The sequence below is a fragment of the Cygnus atratus genome, chromosome 2 (genome assembly GCF_013377495.2).
Source record: "Cygnus atratus isolate AKBS03 ecotype Queensland, Australia chromosome 2, CAtr_DNAZoo_HiC_assembly, whole genome shotgun sequence".
NCBI classification, from domain to species: Eukaryota; Metazoa; Chordata; class Aves; order Anseriformes; family Anatidae; genus Cygnus; species Cygnus atratus.
Window position 1 is genome coordinate 55,299,401 of NC_066363.1, and position 14,086 is coordinate 55,313,486.

General features: G+C 40.7%; 1 protein-coding gene across 1 annotated transcript in view; it reads right to left on the reverse strand.

The window, feature by feature from the left end:
• ADCY1 (adenylate cyclase 1) overlaps positions 1 to 13,293 on the reverse strand; it is a 165,080-nt gene extending 151,787 nt beyond the window's left edge. The window contains exon 1 of the mRNA XM_035549896.1: positions 12,625 to 13,293. Within this exon, the coding sequence (XP_035405789.1) occupies positions 12,625 to 13,293 (669 nt within the window). The remainder of the gene's footprint in view (positions 1 to 12,624) is intronic.
• Between the last annotated feature and the right edge of the window lie 793 nt (positions 13,294 to 14,086).

Sequence of the window (14,086 nt, forward strand, 5' to 3'; positions counted from 1 at the left end):
TACTACATTGATTACATCATATAAGAAGGGTAGGGTGTATATGCTCTCTCCTGGTCCTGCATTAATACTTAAAGAGGATATGGAAGAAACAAACTTGTAATTCTGTTATCATGTGGAGAAGTATATCATCACAGAGCAGAACAAAGAATTTTATTTAAAGCCTAAAGGTCAAAAATGGCACTGGTCGCAGAAAATGATTAAACTGTTAAAAAAGTATGTTATTCAAGTGTTACATGAGTGCATACAGAGTTTCTGAACCAAACTCATAAACACAATCACTTTTTTCAAATGGAAGGTACACATTGATATCATATCAAAGTATAAACTTTTTTGTAGTAGAGCTACCACCCAAATATATTCTGTCAACCTGAAAAATATACCTTTTTACAAATAAACAGCAATAAAGACATCTCTTGTGATTTAACAGTGATCTTCCAACAGAGAGGGGGCACTGAGAAGGGACTGCATGTCATTCCCATGTTGGGCTTTAGAGAATAGATACAGGATCCGAGGAATCTGACAGCCTTCCTATATCACACTATTTGCAGCCCTCACTTACAAGTGCAGTTGTACAGTATATCTCTTCCTTTATTTCCAAATAATCCAGACCTGAATTAGTGTGCTAGAGGTATTTTTTCATGAGGAGATATGATTTTAAAATGAATGTGCTTAAATGTAAAATAATCTTCCAACAGACAGACAAACATTTCTCCTTGAGAACACAGTGTTTATGAAACTGCAGGCCCTTTAGTTGCCCTGGAAACTATATTTGTAAAGGGCCTCATTTTATATTGTCCCAGAGGCTTTTAAGATTTGCATCAAAGCTTCAGAAGATGAGAACTGCCAGTATATATTCACAAAAACAAAAGACAAACAAATAAAGAGCTTCACTTTAAGGAGGTTGAGTGGTGTGGGTTTTTTTTGTTTGTTTGTTTGTTTGCTCCTTTTGTGCGTGTGTTTCCCTTCGCTAAGGAAAAATGATCTTTCAAGAAGCAAAACAAACAATCAAACAAAAGAACTGTAAAGTTATACATCTGTGATGTGTTTACTGAAAGTCAAGAGCAGCATATTTACGATGTTACATTTCTTCATCAGGATTGCTTCAAGAACTTCCAACTAAATAGCAAAAGAAATAAAAGGAACACTAGCTGTTTAAGTACTGTCAGCATATCCATTTACTACTGTTCAATAATGACTCTAAGGCTGCATCCAGAAACCTCAGTAAGCTTAGGGCCTACAGTGTAATCAAAAAAAAAAAAAAAAAAAAAAAAAAAAAAGAGAGAGAGAGAGAGAGAGAGAGACCACCTTATAAAAAGCATAAAGTTCATAAAGATAAAGTTAAGAAGGCAGAAAAACTTGAACTTAGTTCTAATACTTAGCTGACAAAATGCTCATAATGTTAGGAGCACAGTTAGCTTTATTTTTAGAAAAAATCTTTTAACACTGAAAAACAAACCTTTAGCTACTATTTCACAAATTTAAGTTGTACAAAACACTGTGCAGAAACAGTCATTTTACTTCCTACTCTTTTCTGGACTCAGATACTGCAAAATGGTCTAAAGAAGAATCTTGAAGTTCATTCACAAGCAAACCCACACCTGAAGTCACTAGGTGAAGTGCTTATTCCAGGATAAAGCAGAACACTCTGGTTTTTCTCATTTCTTCATTAATTTCTGCTCTTGAAAAGCATAAGGAATTAAAGCTGCAACAAAATGAATTCCTCTTTTGAGGGTCTTGCACAAGCAGGAGTTGCAGACAAGATGCAGAAATATTTATGCTCCATGTAATAAACTAATCCAGAAAAGATGTCAAAAAGAGACATTCCTCTAGTCAGGGAGACACCTAGAGATAAGTAGGGGTGAAATCTGTGAGAAGTCTGTGCAAGAACACTAATGAGGAAAAGAGACAGACAGAATGCAGAAGAGGCCTCTGACTCATTTCCTTTGGGAGGGAAAAACTGAATGAGGAAAGAGAAAAAATAGAAAATAGGCAGCATACTTCTTTCAATAACTTTCAGAATAAATCTGTTCTATCTTTGTGTAGGCACTTGTATCTTTTACATTAGCATTTGCAATATTCAAATAGCAAAAACAAGCACAGTGGAAGTTTCACAAATGACAGCAGACAAGAGAAGGGAAATGGTAATTTTGCATGGTATTTTATATAAAAAAAAAATACTCAAATTCCTCACTTTTTTTTTGTCTATTCTTTCATTATTTTAATTTGTTCTTTTAAGGTATGCTTCAAGTATGTGCTGCCAAACATAAAGCTACAGGTAAAGGCTATAACGTGCAAGATTCCTCTAACTCAGAATTCTGTAAAGCAGCTCCTCAAAATTACCATCAGTTAACATGGGGTTAAAGGACAGCTTCCCCTCTGTCCCTCTGTCCCTCTGTTCCCCTCTAGTGTTACATCTACTTGGCAATATCAGAATTAAAATACAATATGCTCTGACATAAGTCCATTCATATGTATCTCAGCAATATATCTGGGGTATATAATTATTATAAATAGCTATTAAAATGTATAAACTATAGATGGTTTCTTCTATAAAGTGATGGAAAATTATTCAAAAACATAATTGTAGCTTCATTTTGCCCATGAAGAAGTGAAACAATTCCAACTGTTATTGGAAAATGTATAGGTGAACAGCTTTTCTTTATTCTGTAAATTCATTCCATTGCTTTGGGTAAAAAAAATTTACCTTTCATCTACATCTTATGCAGCTAATAACAAAGTTACTGAGGCAAATACATTGAAAAAAAAGTTTAAGTGGCTCATAAACACGCTCCATTTAACTGTAACATGAAACACCTCACTCTTTTATGAACATCCTTCCCCAAATCATGGAGACCAGAGGAAAGGCTCATCTCAGAGTAGTTGAAAAGAAGAAAACATGGCAGTATGGCTTAGCCTAGAGCAAATGGAAATATTTTAAACTATTCCGTGGGGATTTCTGATGCTTAGGATGAAGTCTCGTTTTTATGAAATTCTTGTCCCACACAGCTGCAGCTGGAGTCAGGTTTGCAATCTATTCTGACTGACCTCTCAGTTTTGAAAAATTATCTTGGTTCTCTTCTCTAGTCTTTTTTCCTTTTCTTTTGCATGTCTAGCAGATGACAAAGGACTGCCTGTTATTTGTGCACTGGTACAGCAAGAAATAAGTTGAGAAGCTAATAAAAGTTGACACTTTAGGCATTTCCTTAACATCAGTGGTAAATAAGAATAAGACAAGCTGAATTTCAGTCTATAATTTGATGTGTAAGGTTCTTGAGCAATCCCTTGTTTGCACTGCGTTAATATTTTTTTCCGTTGCAATGAGAAAAAAAAAAAAGGTATTAAACATTTATCTTAAGCAGACAGAGCTTTCCTAAGACATTACAGCAAAAAAGAAACTGATTTCAGGATATACAGGTAATGAATTTTAAAGCACTGAATCATTAATTTTCAGAAAACTGTCTGTTGTCTTCCAGAATTTTCTGCAAGACATTTTTGTTTGTATGCATGCAACTTCAGAATTATTCAAGACCTTAAAGATATTGCAAGATGTATTTAAATATATTGTATGTCTACTTCTGCTCTTGACCATGACTGGATGCGTCAGCACTGAGATACACAGATTATTGCAGGATACCAATTTTGATATCAAAATATATATATATATTTGAGCATCTGCCTTGTAACTTAGGTATTTAAAGCCAAACATAGCCAAAGTAATAGCACAAGGTAGAAACTGGCTATTCTGTATGAAGAAGAACTAGCTTCTGTCCATTCTCAAAGAAATAACTTATTCAAATAACATATCCAAAATAACATGCAAAACCTATTGAATTTCAATCTCAAAAATACAGCCTCTTCTATAACTGGTATCAGTGACACCATTGTCTCTAACTACTGCAGAAATAATGGGTTCTAGTGATTCACTCTTTTCAGTCCACCATGGCGGATATTAACATAAAACATCTTTATGCAAGCTGAAGCAATTTTTAAAGTTTTGGGCCATTTCAAGGTGCCTCAAATGGTATTCAAAATCTTCACAAATTCAAAATCTTTAAACAAATTTTATTTGCTACTCGCCATGTTTAAAAGTCAATTCCTTCTTTTGGTACCATGTGAAGAACTAGATCCCCTATATTAATGGTTAAAGTGGGGATCCTTGGATTACTTTTAAGGGGTCTTTGCAACATAAGAAAATATAATTGTTGTTCCTTAACAATAATTTCTGTTTGCGAACTGGTTACAAATGTTTGGCACCCATGTTGAAAGATTTTCCAGGATCAGTTTTTTTAGCAGATATACCAAACCAAACCAACCTTTAATTATATAATCTGATTTACTTATTTTCCAGAATTCCTTATTTAAATTAATGCGAATGTGACTAACTATAAAGTGTAAAGTTAGATTGCATTTTACAAAAGATGTTATTAGGGCTAACTCTATTCCCACTGAAGTTCATATATCAGTGAAGTCCATACAGCTGTTGTTACAATAGTGAAAAGGACATAAACTGACAGACCACTCAAAAAAAAAAAAATGTTCTGTCTTCTCTGTTTCACTGGTTTCTTGTTCCTGACCCCAGCCTATTTGTGCCTGCAAAAAAAACCCATACATGCACAAACAGGATGAGAGCCCACGTTGCTAGGCTCATTCTAATCTGCATTAGCTCCCTGATCCGTTCAGTGCAGGGTTTCAGCACTGTTTGTGTGTTGAAAATGGGTGAACAGGGATGTGTATCCATGTCAACAGACTACTTTTTCAGTGGTAATGCTGACTTAAACTATGACCTGAGAGTAAAACTGGACCATTGATTGCTACTTTAGAAATCCAGAAATAAATAGCTGGACTTATGATTATTTGTTTAACCTTAATCACTCACCTAGGAGCCTGCTTTCCTACTAGATTCTGTATATCTGCCCTTGAACACTAGAGATTTCTGATTCCTGTTCAGAGGGCTTTACTCAAGCACCACATATCATCACACATCATCATGTCTGCTAATGTTTTCGAGGTTTACTATTCTGGACATAGATGGCAGATGTTGTGATAAATTACCAGTTATCACCAGGCTTTGCTAACTCTCTGTTATCTGTCCTTAGATAAGATTGCTTTACACAATGACATTGCATTTAAGAAAAACTAAATAGAGAAACCTATCCAACTTTTCCTTTGAGGATTACTTTCCAGAAAACAGATAAGCCCTGTGCAGTCTTTCCTGCTGTTTTCCTGGATTCCTGATACAGTCTTTCCTCAAAGGAAAGAACTGAAGATGGCTATGAGGCTCAATTTCTGGTTTTGGCTTTTGAAGCCGCCAGTGAGATGGTCTCCTAAACCAGGTTCCACCAGACCTCTGCCTGGTGTTTTGGTTGCCAAAACATCTCCCAGTCTTTCTCAGCTGCAGTGCAGATCTATGTCTCTTGTCACTGTATGATCCACCCAAAGATGAGATTACAACAGAGAAGGAAAAAGTCTGTATTGCTAAAATGATCCTGGCTACTTGATACAGTTTGCACACTTAGGCAACTAAGCTTGATCAACAGATTCCCAAAAGCATGCCTCAGATGGGACAGTACAGAGCTACACACCTTTACTAATGACACAGGCACAATTAATCTAAAATGGAGGGAGTGACTCCATAGTACACAAAGCGAATGTACCAGAACATGGTACACCAAAGCTTGTTACCTTCAAGGATCTCCTCTTCTGTATGCAAAGCCTTGTGTTAGTTTCCCTGAGTCAGAGGAGAAAATGTGCTAGCTCGATTTCCTGCTATGTTTGCACACGTTATACTTGTGGCAGAAACGTGATGTAGCACTTGTACATGAAGCACCCCATGCAGTAACAATGTGCTTCAGACCCCAAGGACATCAACAGGTTGGTGCAAAGAGTATGCTCTTTCTTCCTGTGTTTAGAATTATGTTTGACTGACACTGACAGTCATATGTTTCTGACAGTTTAATATGAACTAAATTAATCCATAAAGTAGAAGGTGGAACCAATCCTTTGGTTCTTTCCTTGTTAAAAAGAAGTCTAGCATCTGATTATCTAGCATCTCAATAATTTAGCCTTTAAAAAGCATTTCTACATTCTTCACCGTGCTCAGGGAATCATGTGCCAGTCTAGAAATTCACCATTGAAGAGATGATGCATTGGCATGAAGCACTGTATCTTCTGAATGAAGTTGAAGAATAGATTAATGATTTAGATTAGATTAATGAATTAGATGAAGTTAACTAGAGACGATTTTTCATATGGTATTCCTTTGCCACATGAAAGTCTTCAAAAGAAGTAAACTCAAAAACTGCTCAGTCTAAACTCTGGTAATACCAAACAACATCACAGCGATATGCCAAAGCCACAGATTGACCTTGACATCTACACTGATCCCAAGAATTTTTCCATAACAAGATTGTTTAACCAATTCTGAAAACAACAGTGAGATCTCCAGATATTAAAGGGAGACATATTTCTGCTGAGAATAGATAAGTTGACTACTAGGGCTTTCTCTTCTTCAGCTACTCCAAGATAGGTTGCTGCATGTCAGCTTTTAAACCACCAAGCACAGCAGTTTCCAGAAGACTTACCCCCCTTTTACTAAAGAAAGAAAGACCCTCAAAATACTTTGCATTCATTGCAATATGCCACAGAATGAAATTATACTATAGCCAGTGTCTACTTATATGTAGCACTGCTGTCTTTTGCCAACAAGTCAAAGTCCTTTTTTCTCCCTTGGGACTGATTTAGGCTCAGTGTGATTTTTGCCGCAGTACGAATCACAGTACTTACCCATCATGTTAAAATTCAAACATGGCAGCAAACTCTGTCATACTCTCGATGCAGGTTTTCCTCCCATTCTGTTGTTATACATCTTAATACCATTGATGCAGAGGCCCTATGAACTTTCATTATAATTCCACAAAAGTCATACACGTTACCTTATAAGCAATCTTAATCAATACAGCACTTGTGTTTGCCCACAAACTACGAGAAAACTTTTAAGTTTGCTACTGAGTTATGTGTTACCAACAATGATGCTATATAAAAAAAAGTCATGGTTACACCTCAGAAACCGGACTATTGTAATCAATCTGTATTATGCGCTCTGTTAGGCCATCAAAATGCTTTCAAACAGTAAAGAAACTTGAACTTTTACAACCTACATTTGAACTATGACTCTAAAGAAGAAAAGGCCTTTCCCTCATACAGCTTCAGCTTCACTCTTGAACCCCTTAGCTACAATAACAAAAAATATATCCATATATGTTTCTAGGTTTGTAATAATTCAATAAAATAATTTCATTTAGGAACAGTCCTACAGTAAGTTTACTGTAACACAGTAATGCATTATATATCAGGTTTAGATTTTTTTTTTAATTCAAAACCCTACAAAAAAGGGTTTACAACTCTCTTGTACAAAGTAATTGTAACTATAATTTTTTTAGTGTTTGAAATTTTTTACAAGTGGAATGGCAGCAACTATCATACGCAAGGGAAAAAACAACCAAACAAAAAAGCAGGAGATCACATGATATTTTCCTATGATAAGAATTTCTTTCAGAACTTCAGGTAATGTTACATTTACAGAGGATCAGTGACACTAAGTCAACTTCAAAAGACAACTTCAGGGGCATGTAAAACATTTTGTGAGAAGGACAATTTCTCCCTAGCTTAGGTATGATACCTTTTGCGCAAGAGAAGGAAAAATCATCATTAACAGTAACCAAGCTCAGTTCTTCAGTATATGATTGTGCCAGGGAATACAGCTTTTGCAAATGGAGATTTAGGGCTAAGCTTCATGAGTGTAGACTCACAAACTGACAAGACAGATTAAGTCCTTTTAACAGTCTCTGAGAACAGTGGTCCCAATCTTTGGAAAGACAGGAAAACAGTGAATTTAAACAGATTACTAGTGCATAGATATATTTGCAAAATTAGAGATAGTCTTGATACTCATATTCAGAAAGCACCATACAATGAACTCATGCAGTGCCTCAGCAATATTTCTTATGTATGCAGTGGAAAACCTGAGCTTTGCACAGAATAACAAAGACAATGAAATAGAGCTGAGCTGTCTTAGATTTGCAGCCCTTTTTATTAGGCTGCGAGTCTCAGCCTTCTGTGTGAGAAACAGAGGTGTGGAGATTAACAGTTCTGTCAGTTATGTGTTCCTTAATTACGTTTTAAATACTATCAAAAATGGTTAACTATACAGTGATAAGATAATGATAATTCCTCATGATATTCCACATTACTATCACACCAACCTGCAAAGAGTTAGGATACCAAATGAAATTTTCAGTATTTTAATTATTTTAAATAACTGCTACCAGTTTCCTTCACACTTTTCATAGTTTGCCCATTCCCCATTATTAATTTGTTACTTGCTGAAATCAATAAAAGCTCTAATCATAAAAATAGGTAAATGAAAGCATGAAACCAGTTTTAAATACAGACAAAAATACTACAACTTTGATTTCTCCACACTGCTGAAAACAATATAATTTCACTAATTTATGATAGCACTTTTCTTTCTTCTGCTCTTTATTACTTAAGTTGCAACTTTGGTTTTCTCAAAAGATTTGCTCTTTCATGAATATGGTGATGTGTGAGGGCACTTTGTTGGTATATGATTTGCTTCCGAATTTTCTGGAAACAAGCATAGGTTTTATTTTTAAAGAGGAAGGAACATAATATTTAGAGTGATAAAAAGCAGTTATTTAACAATAAGTCATGAAACTGTGCACATGCCACAGCTGAGTAATTTCTGTGAGCAGCCTCTGCCTTCCTCACCCTATCTGCCCTTAATCTGTCTAACACCCACTCACTGTATCACAACAAAAAATGGACTAAACTCCTTGGTGCAGGGTTTTGTATTTCTGTAACTGCTCTGAGGCACCTAATGTACATCTGCCAGCTGCAGGGGAAAAAAAAAATCAACCAAAAAAAACCTAGATGACAAGTCATTAAACCTTCATCTCTAGGTTCAGCCTGCTGTGGATGCTTCCTCACATTTTTCTTCAAGACAAGATATGGCATGAATAATCTTGTTCCATGACTCCAAAGCAAGTGAAAGAGTCTAACTAACATAATCAAAATGCTATCATTCATATATGCTATTTAAATCCTTATCACAATGTCAAACAAGATATACAAAACCAGCTGTGAAGTCAGCATGCCTTTTGCCATGAATGTGGTCAAGGTTGCCTATAATACTTTATATGTGATCAATATTCTACTTTTATATATATATATATATATGCATATATATATATATGTTATCCATTATTACATTTCCCTTAGGTAATCAGAAGGACAGACTGGCAGACTGGAATCTTCAATTTGGGTAAAATCCAGCCACTGACTAGAAAGATGAAGCTTGGGCTCTGCCATGTTTTCTCTCTCCAGCTTCCTTTGCCTTCCTACACTTGTGTTTCTCCTCTCCTCTCACTTCTCCACATTCCTGTGTCTCAGCTCTCATGTGACATGATATGTAATGGTGGCAAGAGCTAGAAGAAATGAGCCTGTGATCTACACAGACCATCAGGAGACAACACTACGCGTCAGAAAACTATCACACTTGAAGTAAATGTGCTTTATGGTGTAGACCTCATAACAAACTACTCCTGCAATGAGCTGAGCTATTGATTTTAATATGCTGAAGTGTTTGTACATTTATATGAATGCAAATTTTAAGCATGTCATGGGACCCACTCAGGGTCTGATTCAGCACTACTGGTCAGTGAGGCTTTTGGCATTCAAAGATTTGCGTATAGAGATTCCTCATAGAGCATGGAAGAGAAGATGTTCATCCCAAAACCCACTTCAGAATATAACGTATGTCCATTTTTTAATAGCTTGAAATTGAAACACCATGAAGCACCTGGTCTTGCTAACAATTTGCCAGTTAAACTTCAATGGATGTTACTAGATCTGCATTTTTCAAACCTCAGGTTAAATGACATTTAAATTCATTCCCTGCCTGAACTATCCAAAAATCAAAAGCTCCTTGGTCACGGCACCAAGCCTCTCAGAGTTTAAGAAGGGTTTGGACTATGTTCTTAGTCATATGGTCTGAATTTTGAGTAGACCTGTGCAGTGCCAGGAGTTGGACTCGATGAACCTTGTGGGTCCCTTCCAACTCAGGATGTTCCATGATTCTCTGACTGCTTTAAGAGAAAACTGGTCTCAGTGGCTGGTGCTGGTCCTTCTGCCCTTTGTATACAGTTCATTCCAATTTAACAATTGAAATTCACCCTTTCATTTAAGTTTGGGGGCTGGGAGAAAAAGCACAGAGATTCACACTGATGCAGCTCTGCGTAGAGCAATCCTGTCTCCTTGACAGGCTGACTGCATGCAGTGTCTTTGTGCACCAGGATGTTCAGGATAAAATCCAATGATAGTAAGAAGATTCAGACTGAGAGACAGCATCCATTCTACCCTTTACAAAATAGACTAGGCTACTGTCAGGCTGGGGAAATAAAATTCAGATGATGTGGCTTTTACAAGGCTTTATTTTTCTCAATTTTAAAATTGTTCTTTGGAAAAGAAAGAACAACTTTTATATAAGAGAAGGGTCCCTTCTACACACAGGGTTAGTCTTCAAATCAGAAGACATTTTGCTTGCGAATATGCAACATATCAACATACATTTCTGTGCAATGGATGTTCACTGACCAGTTATTTCCCTTGACTCAGAGCAGGTTTCTGCCTCCTGTTATCAGCAAAGCATACTTGTTCAGGGAACTGCACACAAATTACTGAAATTACTTTGGTTGGGGGGAGAGGATGCTGAAGAAGAAATGTACATGTGTTACATCAGCTGCTAGTCAAATGATTCTATGTATTTCTAAGCCAGTGACTTGCCTGTTGAATAACTGAATTAAACTAGTGTGAAGAAAGACAGCAAATTTCCTCTCCTTAAAATTGTTCATCTTCAAGCCCTTGGTCAGATATCTTAGTGACATTATTGTCAGCTTCTTTACATTGTTCATCTAGAACAGCCACACTGAGCTTTACTTGGCATCAAGTAAAATATGTCTCTGTGTCAGGGCAGACAGGATAGCCTGGAATCCCACAAGAACTAATTGGTACTCTAGCAAAAAGAGCTATCTCCAGCTCTACCTGAAGAGATATATTCTAACATTTTTAGTATCCTTTTGGATGCTTTTAGAGAAGGCTCTTCTTAGTGGTCTGCATTTCACCAGCTCTCCCTTTCGTGGAAACTCTAAATCACGCATTTAAAAATAGACCATCAGATTATCTGGGTAAATCATAAAGCTCAGCTTATCTCTCTCTTCCCCTTCAAAATATACAATTTATTTTGTCCACCAGCTCAGCAGCATGAAGCCATGAATAATCCTGTATGTCTCAGTATCCCAGTCTTTTAATTGTCCTTGTGTATGTCCAGTATGTGTATGTATGTCACTATGGGGCATGTGTGCATGTAAGGAGGGAGAAGAAATTTACACTTCTGGGCACAAAGGTGTTCAAGTCTGCTTATGTTTATGCCTGCACCAACTGTGTGTGGCTTAGCATCACAGCACAGCCTTACAAGGCCATGGAGAAAAATGCCAGAATTCATCAGAAGCAATGTACTAAGTACTTAAATTATTCATTAAATTGTTAGTTAACACCAGTTTAGATCCCAGAACCCATGTGCTTCTCCTGAGGGCAAACACGATTGATGTGATACCAGGGAGAACACAAAAATTCTATATTTCTCTTTCCCAGTGCACCCAGTGCACAGGCACCATATAATGGAGCCTGAAGCAGCAAATCCTGACTCCCAGCCCTAGTGTTTCCCATACACTCATCCCCTCATCCTCCTTCTTCTGCCAGTGTGGCCCATCAGGCCTTGAGAGCTGGAGAAAGCCCTGCAGGGCTATAAATAGCTATTTGGGGGAAGGGGAGGAGTGCAGCAGCACGTTTCCAACGATGCTTGCTGCAGAGGGAGGTTTTGCTGGATTAATGCAGAGAGGAAAAGGAACTGCTAGGAAGTTCACTGGCATACCAGGTAATGCCTGTGGAGAGGGTGCAGCAAATGCCATGGGGAAACTTACGTGGGAATGCCCTGCTCCCTGGGAGAGCAACTAGGTGGGCTTCCTTTTTGAGTTTTTCTGCAGAGCCCTCCTGAGATGGGCTATGGGTATGAAGGGTCCAAGGCTGAGACAGGTAGCAAGAATACGAATCAACACAAAGCGGTGTTAGTACACGCAGCTTATTGTCTATGCCAAATTCGTACTGAGTGAAGCGGTTTTATACGTGCTGGATTTGCACTGACTGTGCCCCTGGACCTGCCCCAGCGTGGAAACGCTTGGATGGCTCCCCTTCCTTAAGGCTCCCGTTTTCCTTCGAGCGACAAAGCCTAGAGTCCTGTTCCCCCGGGAGTCACCCTATCCCCCCGGCCTCCAGAAACTTTTGGGAACTACAGGCACCGCCGAAGCCGAGCTGCGTACGGCCCCCTTCCCCGCCAGGGACATGCCGGGCGCTGCCGCCGCCCCGGCTGGCCGTGCCGGGAGGGCACCGCGGCGGGCACCGTGCTGCTCCGCGCCTCCCCTCCCGCCCGCCGGGCACGCACCGCGCGGTTGGGCTGTGCTGCAGTGCCCGGCCCGGCCCGGCCTCTCTCACCGTCCTCCAGAGCCGCTGCCTCTTGGTGCTGACGGAGGTGGCGGTGACGATGAGGTGGGAGACGGATACCACCAGCCCGAAGACGATAGCCAACAGGGTCCGGACGGGTAGCAGGGAGTACGAGACGAAGGTGACAAGCATGAGCTGCCACATGCCCTGCTCGGGGGCGCTGGGGGGCTCCATGCCATAGGCGCCGAGTGAGAAGGGGCAGCAGAGGAAGGAGAAGGTGAAGCTGAAGAGCAAGGTGAGTTTGACGATCTGCTGCAGCTGGGTGACCTGCAGGTACTTGACATTGGTGACGATGAAGAGGGAGAGGAAGATGATGCAGTGCACCGGGTGCGAGCCTTTGGAGATGGTCAGGCTGGGTCCAGAGAGCAGCTCCACAAGGGCCAGGCTGGCCGTGAGAACGATGAGGACGGCCAGCGCCTTGAGGGTAGACGTCTGCTCCAGCTTCAGGTTATAGCTCTGGAAGAGAGCCTCCAGCTCCTTGCAGTCGAACTCGTCCTCGCAGGCGATGGCATCCAGCAGCAGCAAGGGAGGGGGGTCCCCCAGCCCGGCTCCCGCTCCCGCCGCCGCGGCAGCAGGCGGGGAGCAGCAGCAGTGGCAGCACTTCTTCCTCTTGGTCTTGACTTTCTGAAACGGTATTTCCTCCATATCAGTGCCATTCATAAACACCCGTGAAAAATGCTCCTCCTGGCGTCCCCGGCTGCCGCTCCTCCGCCTCGCTGCTCATAAAAGAGAGGGGGGCCGCGAGCAGGAGCCGCGGCCGCACGCCCGCCGGCGGCCCCCGCCGCCGCAGCTCCGCGGACGCGGGCACCGGGCACCGGGCACAGCCCGCCTGCCTGCCGCCGTCCGCAACCGGCGGCGCCTGCAAACGCCCCCCTCCGCTGCCACCGAGAAGCCGAGGGTGGCTGGGACGGCGGGAGGAGAGCCTCACTCGTGTCAATACGACAACCTTCCTGCCTGCTGTCTCTCTCTCTCTCTCTCCCCCTCCACCCTCCTCCTCATCCACCACCTCCTCTTTCCTCCCCTGGTGTTCCAGGGATGTTAATCTCCTAATGACACAAAAATACCATCCAAAGGTTTGAAATCAAGCGGGGGGAGGGGTGGCAGAGGGGGGGAAGGGCAGAGGGTGCGTGGAATAATCAACAGGCGGGTCTCCCTTTAGATACAGCTACGTGGAGGAGCAAGAGCTGCGGAGAGTGGGTGCTAAACGGGCTCCCGGGGGTGGGCAACACTAAAAAAAAGAAAAAAAAAAAAAAGGCGGATTAAAAATGAAGCCCAGCCATGAGACCGGGCTAAACGCTGGAAAAGTGGGGCAACGGTGCCGGAGAGAAAGCAGAAAGCAGGAGGGAAAGGCAGGGCGATCCCCTTCGCACATCCGAGAGCATCTCACCGGAGCTGGGGAGCGAAAGGCGCCTGCGCGCCGCTCCCCTGGGAAGCCGGGCACGGCCCCCGCCGG